We start from the raw sequence: 14,717 nt of genomic DNA on the forward strand, positions 1-14,717 counted from the left end.
AAGTTGCACCCAAGCAACTAAGAGAACATCTGGCCTCACTTCTATGTCCCCCATGGGATGTATAATAAGATGTGTTGAGAAGCTTTGGAAACTGTTGGGGGCTTCAGAGTAATCCCAGTGGATTTGTGGAATTGGTTGTTGCAACTTTTAATTATGTCTTCATTCCCAACCCCCTCTGAAGTCTAAATTGGCCCATTGACATCCTGGTTGATAGTGGAAGTGGCAGGATCTTATGAATTTCCCCAAAGTTCAGCAACAGTAGATGGAGTACTAAAGGGGAGGTAGAAACAATGGGATGGCACAGTGATAAGGATGAGTCCATCTCACACCCAGTACTATAAAAGTCCCAGCAGCAGCAGCATGCTGAATCTTCTCTGAAGTCTGAAGTTAGCTCTAGCCTCACTGATGCAACCTTCTCCTCATGATACCCACCTGGGACCAGGCCTGCTGCGTTTCAAGCTCTACCTTGATGGTGGTTGGTGATTTTGATGATGGTTTGTGATTCATTACTGTGGCTACTGAATGGTGGTGTGACATGATTTTATCATGGTTTTGACTGCTTTGGCAATTCTGTTGACCTGTTGCATTAATTATGTTTTCAATTCAGTGCCAATTTTTTTAAAGCAGGGTAAATCTTCCTGGAATAATACTTGTCAGTTCTGATGCAGATATCTGCAAACAGGCGTGTTAATGCAGCTGTTATTGACAGGCACACTGCGGCAGAAAAAATGAAGTAGTTGCAACATAGTTTGTGGCCTGACATTTGTCTTCTCATATACTGTTAGGCTAATAATCCTTGTATATCGGTCAGGTATCTCCAAATCCTCCCTCTCTCTCTATTTTTTTCCCAGCTCCCAGTTTTACTGCCAGCTACAGTGCTGTGCCTTTTTATATTATATTTTCCTACCCAGATTTCATCCGGCTTTGCAGACAACACTACATTAGAAAGTTATTTCCTACTGTAGCAAAGCTTAGATGATACAATAGCTGTAGGCAAATTAACCGCGTTGTTGTTCCACTGGCAGAAAACTCATTTTCATTTTGATATTAGCTCTCGGTATGTTATAAATCCATCTTGTAACATTATTAAAGGGGAGATTAAAAAAAAAAAGCAGAGGTGAAAGCATTCACTGAGCGCATGGCAGAGTTGTGCCTCCAGCACTTAGGAAGGGGGAGGGACTTAAAATGAATGCAAATTTTGTCACATCAGTTCTGCGCAACTGGAAAATGGAAGCGTGTGTGTTGCTCTTGTCAGGGTGGCTGCTATTTTATGTTTCATGGTTACAGCAATGTGTGGGATGAATTGCCAAGCAGATTCCCAGAGAGAATGGGCCTTGCACATTAAAATGAATCTCTTCAGAAAGAGAGGAAGAAGACAGTTAACAAGGGAAAAAAGAATCAGGAGCATGGGTTATTTTACGCTGTGTTTTTTAATTTTGAATTTTATGATGGGGCTAGATGGCTTGACAGCTGGTGAGAATGATAACCCCCATGCCTCCTTACCTTTTTCTGACATCTAAAGATTCTTAAGGTATGTTATCTTGTCATATTACAGTGAGAATAGGCATTCTCTAAGAGACTTGGCTACCCAGACTTGCAGAGCTTTAGAGATAGGCACTAGGATTTTGAATTATGCTTGTACATGAAAGAAAACTAGGGACTTGTGGAACTGTTTTCCTAGCAAGCCATCTCAGTTTATAGGTTGCCTGTTCTTCTGAAGTAACTACAGTTTCTGGGCTGCTTCCAAGGGGAGCTCCACACGCAACAGATTACAGTGTGTGCCTGAGAGCATCAAAATATAGGCCCTTGACCAGGCTAACTCTAGAAGCCACAACTTACACAAGAGCTTAGAATAACGCAAGGCACTCTGTGTCATTAGAACCACCTGTTAACTTGACTGATAAAGCTCAATCTGGAGGCATTTCAAAACATTAAACTTGGTCTTTTAGAGACAATGCCCTCCCATCCAGGTCAGATTAGTCCATTCAGGCCACATCGTATCATGCAATGTGATTCAGGGATTCATGAAATCATGATAAATCATAGAGCTAGAAAGGGCTCTTTAGGCCATCTCCTAAAGAGCATCCTTATGAGATGCCAAATACTTAATCCCCCAGATCATGGAGCACTGGGAAAACCAATTAAATAGATTAAGGCCTTTCACCCCTCCTGCATGCATCTCTTGTTTGCCCTCAACACTTATTACCAGTCTATTTTGGGAATGTTGAAGAATAGAAGAGAGAGGAGAGAAACCTGGGAATTACAGATTGCTTTTGAAATGAGCAATATGTTCTCTTTCTGCTTTCCTTTGCTTTAAGTTTAGATTAGGTTAAGGATGCTGAAGAATTTTGTTTGGTCTCATTTTAAAATGAACCAGCTTAATCCATACTTCCTGAATTCCTATGAGTATGGGAATGCAGTTATCTTCTGAATGTTGCAGTTCTTCCAATTTTTCAAGGCAGTTTTTGGCTCAAAGGAGTTTTTAAATGTGTGTGGGTGGATGTTTTACACACACACACACACACACACACACACACACACATATATCATCAGGAATCATCATCAACATCAGGAAGAAGGAGTATGAAAAGCTGGAGAAGTACCAGGGCCTGAAGGAAGAACTAGAAAGGATGTGGAAAGTCAAGGCCAAAGTGGTCCCAGGGGTGGTAGGAGCACTCGGGGCTGTGATTCCTAAGCTGGGAGAGTGGCTCCAACAGATCCAGGAACAACATCAGAGCTCTCTGTGCAGAAGAGTGCAGTGCTAGGAACAGCTCAGATACTGCGCAGAACCCTCAAACTCCCAGGCCTCTGGTAGAGGACCTGGGATTGAGGAAGACACTTACCACCCATAGGAGTGAGAGGGGATTTTTTTATACACACACGTACATACATACATGCACACACTTTGAAAATAACTTTGAAGTGTATTTTGTGACAAAATATATAAAAATACATTGAAATGGGAATCTTCCTGTACCTCCTTTTTTTAAAAAAATACAATTAATATAAATTGGTTTTAATAAATTGGTTTATCCTTTTGTTCTCTGTTCTATTTTGATTTTTATATTTTTAATATATTGATTGTCTGTTTTTAGCTTTGTTGTATGCTGCCCAGAGTGGCCTGTGGTGAGATGGGTGGCTATATAAATTGGTAATAATAATAATAATAATAATAATAATAATAATAATAATAATAATAATATGGAAACATGATGGATGCATTTATGAAAGTTAATAATTTAGTAAAAATGCATTTTTAAATGGCATTTTAAAAAGCAGAATATCAGTATGTTTCAAATGTGCAAAAGGAAACACAATGGAAAATGTTGCTTATATACAGTATACCAGTTGCCAGGGAATAATGACAGGAGTGTGTCTCTGCCTCCTGCTTGCAAGCACCTCAGGAGCATCTGGTTGGCTACTGTGAGAAATAATATGCTGGCCAGTGTTTCTCAGCCTTGGCAACTTGAAGACATGTGGACGTCAACTCCCAGAATCCCCCAGCCAGCCATGCTGGCTGGGGAATTCTGGGAGTTGAAATCCACACGTCTTCAAGTTGCCAAGGTTGAGAAACACTGTGCTGGACTAAGATGGCCACTGGCCTAATCAACAGATCATCAACAGAAATTTGACAGTTATTCATGGGCAAGATAATTTGTAGAAGTCCATCTATTTTGAAGGACTTCAAGACCCAGATGTCATGAAAGTCTAGCATATAATAAATAGATTCTGTGCTTTTCATAGGCCAAGAATGAATAATGTTCAATGAATGAATAAAATTCAAACGTTTGGATTGTAGCACTACCATAGATACAGCTGTAGAAATGTATTCCTTGCCTGTTCTGCATTCTGAGCTGGGACAGGAATCATATACCACGTGAGAAAAAAAAGTACTACTCCTTGTCTTTGAGGTTCACTATTCCCATAGTAAATTGTTAAATTGTACTTTCTTAAAGTTCACAAGCAATACAAATTACACCATGTGAGATTTCACTGCTTGTCTCATTAGGCCCAATGAATCCCTGCTGAGGATCAATTTCAGAGAGATTATTGGAAGATTTACAATGTAGAGAAAGGGAGGCAGAGTTGTGTGCAATTGTAATTTGACATATGTTGGCTTGTTTTAGCTTAGTAGAAAACACACAGCAGTGCATGTTCATGGTATTTTCAATTCCCTCATCTCAGTTCTGCTCCTCAGCTGATATCTGGAAAGCTGGACGAATAAAAATGGCCTTTTTCTTTTTTAAAAAAGGGACTGTGTTTTCAAAGTTAAAATCTAAGCCCAAGATAATTTCTCTTCTTACTTTAGGCATGCTGCTGTTAACCTTTAAATGCACTGAACCTTAGATGAAGCTAAAATTGGTTTTGATAGCCTATCATCTAATCTCTAGAATGTTGCCTTTCTCTAAGTCCTTTGCCATAATTATTCATTTCCAATTTCTTCAATGAACACCTAACCCCATTTGAGAGGTGTTTGTGTTGTCAATCTTCACGCTAAGCAAATCTTTCTGGAAACAATCATAGCCAATTGGCTAGCAAACAATCTTTAGTTGTTAGAATCATTGAGGTAAAAGAGGGGCTTGTACATTTGTGATTTGATAACTATGATATTAAATGGGGACCATATGTCTGAACAAGATGCTACAGGTTCATATGAAAAGGTAGAAATTCCATACCATTGAGATCCCCTCAAGACAGAAAGCTTTTTGCTGGAGACAGTTCCTATTACCAGATATAGTAATGCAGAAAAATCAAATTAAGGACATCTGAGTGTTGGATATCTTTCCTTGTCTAACAGTTTAGATTTTCATTGCAGCTGGACATAGTACCAGCAGATGTCTGCAACAAGAACTGAACTTACTGCTTATCAACTATCTATGATGAAAATAAACCAGGTGAAAGCAGATTTCAGGCTTACATTGGCTTCGGTTTTGGTTTTGTACGCTGCCCAGAGTCCATGGAGTTGGCCCGCTGATAAATTTGAATAAATAAATAAAATTATTTATGTTTTTACTAGACCTTTCACTTCTATCTAAAGACTTGAGATGCAAAGTGAAAGCCCAAAGAATCAAGCTAATACTATGTTGAAATCCAATAAGTACCCTGCTTGGGGATTCGGGGAATTGCAGTGGCATTTATCTGTAAATACCCAGATGGGGAAGACTGGTATCTACCAAGTAAACCTATAAGTTCGTCTTTGCCAATTTATAATACATTATTTTGAGTTCTTAACTATTTTTATCCATCTATGAAACAAGTTGAACTACCATCACTGAAACTACAATTATTGAAAGATCATATACCAGAGAATGGGACTGTATGGATTCAGACTGATGTGGTCTTCCAGTGATATTACTTCACCTATACAGTACTACACTGAGTCATAAATGAGCAGAGAATCTATGAAGACCATATTTTTGTGTGGTCTAAATAGGCTTTAATAATTCTTAAATTGCCAGAATATTGATTTACAGGTAGTACCCAATTTAAGAACAAGGTCTGTTTCCAAGGTCTGTCCTTAAGTCCAATCTGTATGTAAGCCAGAACAGTATTATTGTATAATACTCTATAAGTAGTATTGTTTAATGAACTTGAACCATTGCATATGTAACTCAAATCATTGTGTATTTCACTCAAATTTTGCTACAATAAGTTCTGGTCTTAACTATAGGTCATCCATAAACTGGGCATTCTTAACCCAGGGACTACCTGTATAACAGAGGTATAGATAAACTACCATATTATAGTCTGTTAAGCACTCTTTCTGAAGGATGCATAATTAATTATTGTCCAGAAGAGTGGGAGAAAGGGAGGAAGTGTTGTCTTCCCAGGAAGGGTTTCTCCAACTTCACCTATCTGATAATGGGATAATAAATATGTTGTAGATCTAAATTATAAATCCAGTGTGGATGTGTGTGTATATACATGTACAAATTCATTCAGGCAATGGGAATCACCATTAATGTATATTGGGGAAATCTTCTGGTGGCTGTGGGCTGCACCTAACATTCAGGAGGAACTTGAGGAATACAGTGAGAAGTAACAATGCAAGTGGGTTGGCTGAGATTTTTGTTTTTTATTTTCTTGACTTTGGGAGAAAAAAGTCTTTTGTTGTTCAAATTATGATAAGCCCATTTCAGGGCTTTCATCATAATTTCCATCTGTTTCTTGCTTCTGAATGGCAGAACCCCTACCATAGTTTTTCAGCCACCCAAATCAAAAGGCCCTTTGGGGCCACAGAAAAGATGTTTAGGGGCTGTATGAAGTCCTGAATTTGCAGGTTGCCTACCCATAGTGTACGTGTGTGCATACTTATGCGCGCACACACACACACATACATGCCATTTGTATCAGCAGGACCGTAGTAGCACCTTTTCTAACACATTTATTAAAAGGCATAAGTTTTTCTGAGTTGCATTTAGATGTTTGTGTGTGCCTGCACCCATGCATATATTATTAGAGTAAATGAATACATCTGAATGAATAATGGCTTTAAGTAGCCATGGAGCAAAGGGGAAGGAAATGACTATCTTAACCCAAGATATATACTGGATAGAATGGAGCAAATGTTGGGAAAAGAAACTCAAGACATCTGCCTGTATTACACCTAACCTTTCTAAAAAGCAACTGTTAATGAAAGCAACTATAAGGTCACAATACTGTTTTAAGGATTTTCAAAGTAAGGATAAATATGAGACATTTGACCTGTTGTGCTGTTAGAAATTAATTAAAATCTCTAGCCATTCAGGTCACCATTCTAGGCTGGTGTTTTCCAGTTTTGGAAATCCAAATTGCTGAGAAAAATCACACACCCCTCAACGCCAAGACCATTTAAAAAATCATACCGCTAGCTTGCTTCAACTCCTTGTTGCGTGGTACAAATATAAATGCCCTCTTCCTAAAATCTTCCTTTCTTTAAGGAGATCTTTACTGATGTCTGGCTTCCGGGATTCCTGATAAACTATCCTCCTGTTTCACTTCAAGCAGAAAAAGCTCTTCCACCAATAAGCACCAACTGTCACTTTTGATCACTTGTAAATAGTGAGACTCTTTGAATATTCCTCTTTGTGAAAAAGGATTCGCTTCCTCTCTTCCATGTCCCCCCGTGTGGAGTTGCCAGCAAAGCTGACAGCCTGGTTTGAGGTTATTTTATTAAAACTGATAACGCTGTGGCATGGCAGATGCTTGTCGTGGCCATTGTTGCCACGGACCTTGAGGGATGTTCAATATCTCTGTATAACTCATTCGTACAAAGTGATCTCACTCTTTCTCCCACTTTGCAGTAAGGAAGCCCCAATTCAAAAATATACAAAATTATTGTCATCTCCCAGATCAACAGCTTGCCTTGGGTTTGACAAGCACGTCCAGAGTGGGACTGTACAATTAGAAGAAATAACATGGAGATGTAGATTTAAATGCTCCTTGGATACAAAGGATCTAATTTTTCTAAAGGGTGTTCCTGGTCACCATTATAAATTTCCGATAGATCCTCTGAGCAAAGTCATATTGGATGCTTTAGGGGATTGTGGGAATTGTCCATGATGGGCAGCTCCTCAGACTCAGCTGTCCATCTAGTTTTTCAAACTTGGCAACTTTAAGATGTGTGGACTTCAATTCCCAGAATTCCCCAGCCAGTATGGGGAATTAAGTTGCCAAGTTTGAGAAACACTGATCTAGATGAATTTAGAAACCTTGCTTTGATTAGTCTTCTCCTCTGCATGGAAGGAGACAGGGATGATATCTTGTCATTTGTTTCAGACACTAAAAATCCAGGCCAGACCTGCTCATAGATGCCTGGACCTAGAGGGATAAGGATGAATGGTATAATATGATCAATGTTGAAGGCCGCAGTCTAAAATACATTTCCAAGGCATAAAACCCACTAACACTGAAAGACGGAATAAGTGAGATCTACTTTTGAGTGAACATCAAATGTAAACTGTTGCTGCTTCCAGCTCCTCTTCTTTTTTTTTTAACTTTTTTTCCCCTTGGGGGTGAGTGGGTTATTCTCAACAATGATGATTTCACTCTCCCATACTCACAATTCATTTATTTCATTTCCACTTCTCCACGTATCTGATTTAACTGTAATAGGCTGACCACATTTGACCTATAACAAAAGCTTTATTAAATTGTAAGCCTCAGCCTGGAATGAGGTTAAGACCTACTGTCAAAGAAGGCTTCTCCTAGAAAATGGTTTCCCCATGATTCTTCTGGTTGCTTTAAGATCCATTGATCAGGTCACAGATGGAGATGCTTCTGAAGTTCTCCTTGCCTGAACTGCTTCTCAAGTATTAGATTTCTGAAGTGTCTGGTCTTGTTTCTGGAACAGATGTATTAGGAAATATTCACTGTTTCACTCTCTGTATTACAGAAATACTAAGTATGTACTGTGCTTTGGTTTTCTTTCCTTGTTCTTCTTTTACATCAAACATTGTGTATATGCATGAACACATGTTATGTATAAGATAAATGAAGTGGAGGAACCAAAAACTGAGGAAGTTGACAGGCTGGGGTTCCAGAATTATAAACTTGAAATGTTCCTAATTAATCAAAAATCAGGAATAAACTATTGGAACCAAAGAACGGGTTAAAAACAACTCTTCCATGGTCATGACATTTATTGCTTCATTTACTTCCCCTTCAATATAATAATATTTTCTTCTTTCCCATTAAGCTTCAGCGTCATGACAAAGAGGAAGAAGATTCTCCCAGCAAATGGAGATCTGAGGAAGAAATGGCAGTTGAAGCAGCAATCCTCAAGAAGTATTTTCAATAAAGGAAAAGGTAACCATTCCTACATATAAATTATTCCTGTATATAGGTGATAGAATATATCCAGATAGTCCTCTGGTTATGACCACTAATTCAGTGACTGTTCAAAGTTACCATGGCACTGAATGAGGGGGACTTCCGACCAGTCGTCATAATTCTTGCTGTTGTAGCATCCCCGCGGTCACATGATCACGATCATGGGTGCCCAGCCCATGATTATGACATCACAGCAAGCTGCAGTCATGTGATCACAATCTCCAACGTTCTCTGCCAGCTTCCCACAAGCAAAGTCAATGGGGAAGCTGGCAGGAAGTTGGAAGTCGCTCTTGCTCCCACTGTCCATAGCGCTTGCCTGTGGCATCCCTGCAGCACACATGCACCTGCCCATGCTCCATAGTACCTGCCTGCAGTACCCCCCACCCCTCCACCCCCGCACAGCGACCTGCGCTCCGTAGCACGTGTCTGCAGCAACCCCCACAACCCCCTGCAGCACCTGCACACTCACCCACTGACCTGCTTGCCTGGGACTCCTGCCTCTTCCCGCTTAATGACCCATGCAGTCCTGGGTTTATAATGGCAACCAGGACTGCTGGGATTGCTGTTGCTAAGCGATGAGGTCACATGACATTGCACTTTATGACCGCATTGCTTAGTGATGGAAATTCCAGTCCCAATTGCCATCGTAACCTGAGGACTATCTGTATGGTTTTTAGAGGGGTAGCCATGTTAGAGTGTTGGAGGAAAAATAGACTATAAGAAAAATAGTAAGAATCTACTGCTATGTTTATAATTAGTGCATCACAAAATAACCCTTTGTGTACAATATTGTAGTAGTCTTGTTAAAATGTTTAAAATTTGGGGAAATTATCCTACAATGGGCAAATCAGTCCATTTCATACCATTTCTCATTTGGTCCCACTTCCAAATCCTATTAAGAATTTGACTAAAGAAAATCCAAATAAAATTGATATATCTTTTATCCAGAATTCTTTTGCAGTTAGATTCTTTGGAAGTTTTCCTAAAAAAAGAAGAAGAAGAAGAATATTTTTTTTCTATTTTCCTCTGCCATACACATTGCAGAATATAACTTTTTTAAATGCATGTTTGGGTATTTTTTGAGTTGCAAAGTTCTGAAAGAGTGGGTGTTGATGTGTATGAACCTTCCTGTTCTCATATGAATTAGAGCAAAGAAAATATAATATATTCCCATAAGCGTTCAGGTGGAGTAGATTTCTGATCCATTCCTAGCTACAGTAACATGACCAAGCATAAAGACTTTAAAGATGGAACAAGGGAAAACTCAGGTCTGTGGTAATATTACAGGCTTCTGAGCAAAGATGGGAGAACTAGAATGTTTGATTTAGAGCAGTTTATAGAGTGGAAAGAAGAGAGTGACTCCTCTTTATAATGAACGGTTGAGTTCTCAGGACCAGCCAGAGAAACTCTAGCATGCAAACCTGAAAGAGTCTTGGTTTCATTCGCAGCCAGCTAAGATTAATTATGTAGCATACAGATAGTATAAAGAAACAAATAGCTTTTTAGCTCCCCCTGCTTTGGCCATAAAAGTGTCTGCTATACAGTAAAAAACTAAATTGATTTGTTGTTTTGCACTAGCATTCCAAGGTTAGCTATTTCCCTGCCTTCCATGTGATGTTTCTTCTAATGAGGGAGAGTCTAACATAAGTCAATAGTTATATGTTTCCCACCTCCCCTTTAGAGTTAATCAAGGCCATTAATTAGCTGGCAATATCTTATAGTTAGTAGTAAGTTTATCTTTTTCCCCTTATCCCTCTGGTCACGATCTTAAGGTCTGTGTACGCTTACGAGAATGTTATTTGATTGTGGCAGCATAGAAATATGTTTAATAAATACATAAATAATAACAAATATTAAAATGTGTTATCTTCCTATCACCCCAGAAGAGGTGGTCTTCTTGCCATTCTGAAGCCAGCCAAACGTCCACAGCCAAAGCTGTATAAATCCATATTGGTTTGCTATCCATATTCTCCCTCTTCAAAACTCCAATTCCAACTCTCAAATCCATCTAGTTCATCAACCCATTTTCATGTCCTTTACTCCCTCTCATGAGAAAGTGAAATTGCTTATCTGTTTTCCAGCCTGAGTTTTTTGCTCTCTCAGTACCCTTGAATGCCTGGGAGATCACATGATAGGATGGAAGAGTGTCTTCTTTCTGTTATCATACCTCACATAATTTGTGTGTGACATAATCTAGGCTCCCAAAACAGTGTATTCTTTGGGATATGTTATTGTTTCCTACCACAAATAATCAGTGATTTTGAGGTGGAAATTTGTCCCTGCCCTGCTCTTTATCAAGAGAAGAGGGAGATAAAAATGCTGTATGCTCCCAAAGAAAACTTTTCTTATATTTAGAAGAATTCCAAGACTACAGTTATGTTTATTCTCATCAATGCAAGGGGGAACCCCAAATTACCTTTCCCTGAGGACTGCTCCTGGGCCTTTCCAAAGTCCCAAACATTGGGGTAGGAATTTATAGGTTGATTATTCAAAATGTACATGACCCAAAACTATGTTGTTTGTTTACAGTTATTACTTACAGGACGTTTTTACTCATCTAACACATGAAGTTTCTGTGATAGCTAATCATTGTTTGTGCTAGAGATGTAAACAATTTGCTTCCAATTATCCTGGAATCAACTATTTCCCCTTCCCAGTGATGAGATTTAGGATGACTTTTAGATGAACCTTAAAATGAAATGATATATGTACACTCACTAAGTAATATAATGACTTTTGGAAATTCCCTCACATTAATCAAATCAAATCTCTCTTTTAGGATCCACTGGACTACTTCATAAATGTATAGTCATTACATATCAACAAGGATAGTGCAGAACATGAAGAAGTAATGGGAGTGCCTCTTCTATGATCAGTTTTCCCTTTTTATAAATGCTTCCTAAACAAAAATTGGCAGGATTAAGGCATTAAAGGTTGAGGTTGCCAAGACTCAGGAAACCAGGGGGCAAAGATGAATTGTTCAGGCCTAGGGCAAGTAACAGAAAACACAGAAGGATATGGCAGGGTGCATAATCCAAAATAAACAGGATGCTAAGTTTTGTTTAGCATTGTCTATTTTATTTATTTATTTTATTTTATTTGTTTGTTTCAATTAATATGGCCATCCATCTCAATCTTGTGACTCTGGGCAGTGAATAGCAGTTAAAAATATAAAATAACAATAACACCACAATAAATATGTAATAGGCAGCCAAGGTAAAAACCATCACAGCCATCAACACAACCATCCCACAGGTTCTATTACATATTCCAATCCCAGTGCCTGGTGGCATAATCAGGTCTTCAAAGTCATCCGAAAGACCGTCAGGCTTTAGACTCAAAACATTGACAATTTACGTGGTTTACATTTAATTATCCCTTTCTTAGAATTTGCTTGCATAGAGGCCAGATGGAAACAAATTGCTCATGGAGTATAACAGCTTGGATTGTCCATGTGAGAAACTCAGTTCATTCTGCAAAGCCTTTCTGAGAACATGACAGGCACCTACTCAAGGGTCTCTGTATTGTGAACAATAAAGAACACATCCTCTATGAAAGATACGGGCTAGCCTGCATTTCAATTTTAGGATTCCATTGCAAAGCTTGGATTCTGATTTTTACTTTTCCTCTCAGAAGAAATGGGCTGCAAAGTAGGAAGCTTCGACATGGGAGGGACCTTTTAGGAGTGCATTGTTAGGTCAAAATCAGCACCTGCACACCTAATGGGTAGTTTCCAAGGGATCTTTACAGCAGCCCATGTAGAGCGCACGGCTCTGTGAAGCAAGTACTACTACAGATGACCCTCAGTAAGATCAACAGTGTCATTTGATTCTCAGTTCCATTCACAATTCACAGTCCAATTTCTTCTTCCACTCCATGTACAAAAACTGATTAGATAGGCACTGATTTTTTCATCCACACAGGTGACAGGACAGGGTTCCCTATCACATGGAAAGCAAGTCAGCTAGCTTAGAGGATATAAAGGCTGCTAAGTACATGTCTCCCCACCTGTCTCTGTTCTGTAAAACATCTACTACCTGAAATAGCTCCTTCACTTTGCCTAAGAATGCAAAGAATCCTATGTTTATGAAGATACTCAGTCATCCAGGTGGAATTGTCTGGAGGTTGAGTCATGGCAACTGGACTTCTTTTCTTTTTGGTTAGAGACATTTTGCTGCTTGTCCAGGCAGCTTCTTCAGTCTAAAAAAGTTGGTTAGGGGACCCCATAAAAGTCTTCCAGGGTGGCTGTATTTCTTAGTAGCAGGATGGGCTCTACTAATCACATCTCCTATTGTCCTTTCAACGAGCCCATCCTGCTAGTAAGAAACACAGCCACCCTGGAAGACTTTTATGGGGTCCCCTAACCAACTTTTTTAGACTGAAGAAGCTGCCTGGACAAGCAGCAAAATGTCTCTAACCAAAAAGAAAAGAAGTCCAGTTGCCATGACTCAACCTCCAGGCAAAGAATCCTAGCATCTCAAATTATGGAGGAATAACAGAGTGCATGTTATATTGTGTGATGATGACACGTTGAAAGAATGTTCATAATGGGAAATCCATCAGTTCTTTGATTTGTTTTATACCTCTGCAGTTTTGGGGAAAGCAACTTCAAGTAGGAAATGAGTGAAGATGGAAATTCTTAGGGGTCTCTTGTCTTGATAGCAGAAACTCTGCAGTGTCCAATAGCAAGACACATTGCAGTAGTTTTCACAGAAACTAGGGGTTGTGATACCAGAAGGCTTGAAAAAGTTCCTTTCAAAGAGTGAAAAAGTGTTCTCAGAGAGTGACAGCTTCTCTTGAATTTCATCTGCTGCCCTCCTTCTATTACTGATTTACAGCATTCCTGCAATGAAGTTCTCTAATGCTGAGTCAGAACCAGTTATCTTCTCACACAAAGATCAGCCTTCCAGACTCAGCTCAGCTGCCCTGGATTAGCTAGCCAATTGTGCCACTTACTTAATGAGCTTTCACTGTGGACAATGGGATCACAAAATGAGAAATCACATTCTAATTAAAGCATTTTAAAAAAATAACTGAATTGCAATTTTTCTTTTCTTCCATTAACACATTCAGGCATCAGCACTTCCTGAGCCATCCAGGTCAAGGAGGTCTTGAGGAACTGGAGATTGCTTTCTTTCCCATTAATATGAGCAATGGGAAAGGGAGGAAAATCATTTGAGTATAATAAAGAAGCACTTAATTTATCCTAATGGTGCCTCTGCAAACCCTGCATTATTGCCAATAGTTATTCTAAATTTTATTTTAGTGTACTTTTAGAATAGCTGATAGGCAGGAGATCATCCACATTTCACATTTATGCTGAAGGCAATATTATAAACTGGAAACAGAATCACTGCAGATGTGGGGGTGGTCATCAGAAACAGCAACACCATGTAAAGTTCACTCCATCTCTTTCATAGATTTTAGGGCAGTCTCTCTCCATCTGGTGTCCTCAAGATGATTTATTTATTCTTTTGACATGGATGGGCATCCAGAAGTCCCAAGAGCATAGGCTTCCCAAACTACCCAAACTATTCTTGAACATGAATGGCATCATTTTCCACCATTTTGAGACAGGAACATGTGGAATTGGTACAGCAAGTCCTGAAAAAGACATCATAGTTTAAAGAACCTGAGAAGTCTTTCTTCAGACCTGGGAAAAACTAAGTTCTCAGCCCTGCCAATGTACCTAATATGATCCCACTCATTTTGCTTCATTAGTCTGTCCAGTGTAGCATATGGTTACCCAAGACTGTTATCCTTGATTGCAACTTGTCCCATTTTAACATTGGTGACATAATACACAGCATATCTAAAGGGAAAGCACCCCATAAAACCATGAAGTCTGGTGGCTAATATTTCTAAATGCACAATTCCCAGGGAGAGTGACAGAGGACAGTCTAGCT

General features: G+C 39.2%; 1 protein-coding gene and 1 long non-coding RNA gene across 26 annotated transcripts in view; one reads left to right on the forward strand and one right to left on the reverse strand.

Moving 5' to 3' along the window:
- The window catches only part of FHIT (fragile histidine triad diadenosine triphosphatase), a 1,182,997-nt gene that overhangs the window by 1,162,191 nt on the left and 6,089 nt on the right, over positions 1 to 14,717 (forward strand). For all 10 annotated transcript variants that reach the window (XM_088134431.1, XM_088134428.1, XM_088134429.1 and 7 more), the window contains one exon: positions 8,678 to 8,787. In XM_088134431.1, coding sequence (XP_087990557.1) covers positions 8,678 to 8,779 — 102 coding nt within the window. In that variant the 3' untranslated portion in view covers positions 8,780 to 8,787. The remainder of the gene's footprint in view (positions 1 to 8,677; positions 8,788 to 14,717) is intronic.
- Positions 1 to 14,717, reverse strand: part of LOC148216754 (uncharacterized) — a 74,487-nt gene that overhangs the window by 27,764 nt on the left and 32,006 nt on the right. For 12 of the 16 annotated variants that reach the window (XR_015794978.1, XR_015794976.1, XR_015794982.1 and 9 more), the window contains one exon: positions 8,169 to 8,323. The exons of 3 other annotated variants lie outside the window; for them this stretch is intronic. This is a non-coding gene — a long non-coding RNA (uncharacterized LOC148216754). Of the gene's footprint in view, positions 1 to 8,168; positions 8,324 to 9,674; positions 9,854 to 14,717 lie in introns of those variants that run through there. One more of the 16 variants, XR_015794979.1, reaches the window with a different exon arrangement.

The sequence above is a fragment of the Python bivittatus genome, unplaced genomic scaffold (genome assembly GCF_059951505.1).
Source record: "Python bivittatus isolate LINGU-HERP-01145 unplaced genomic scaffold, Pbiv_v1 ctg000080_np1212, whole genome shotgun sequence".
NCBI lineage: Eukaryota > Metazoa > Chordata > Lepidosauria > Squamata > Pythonidae > Python > Python bivittatus.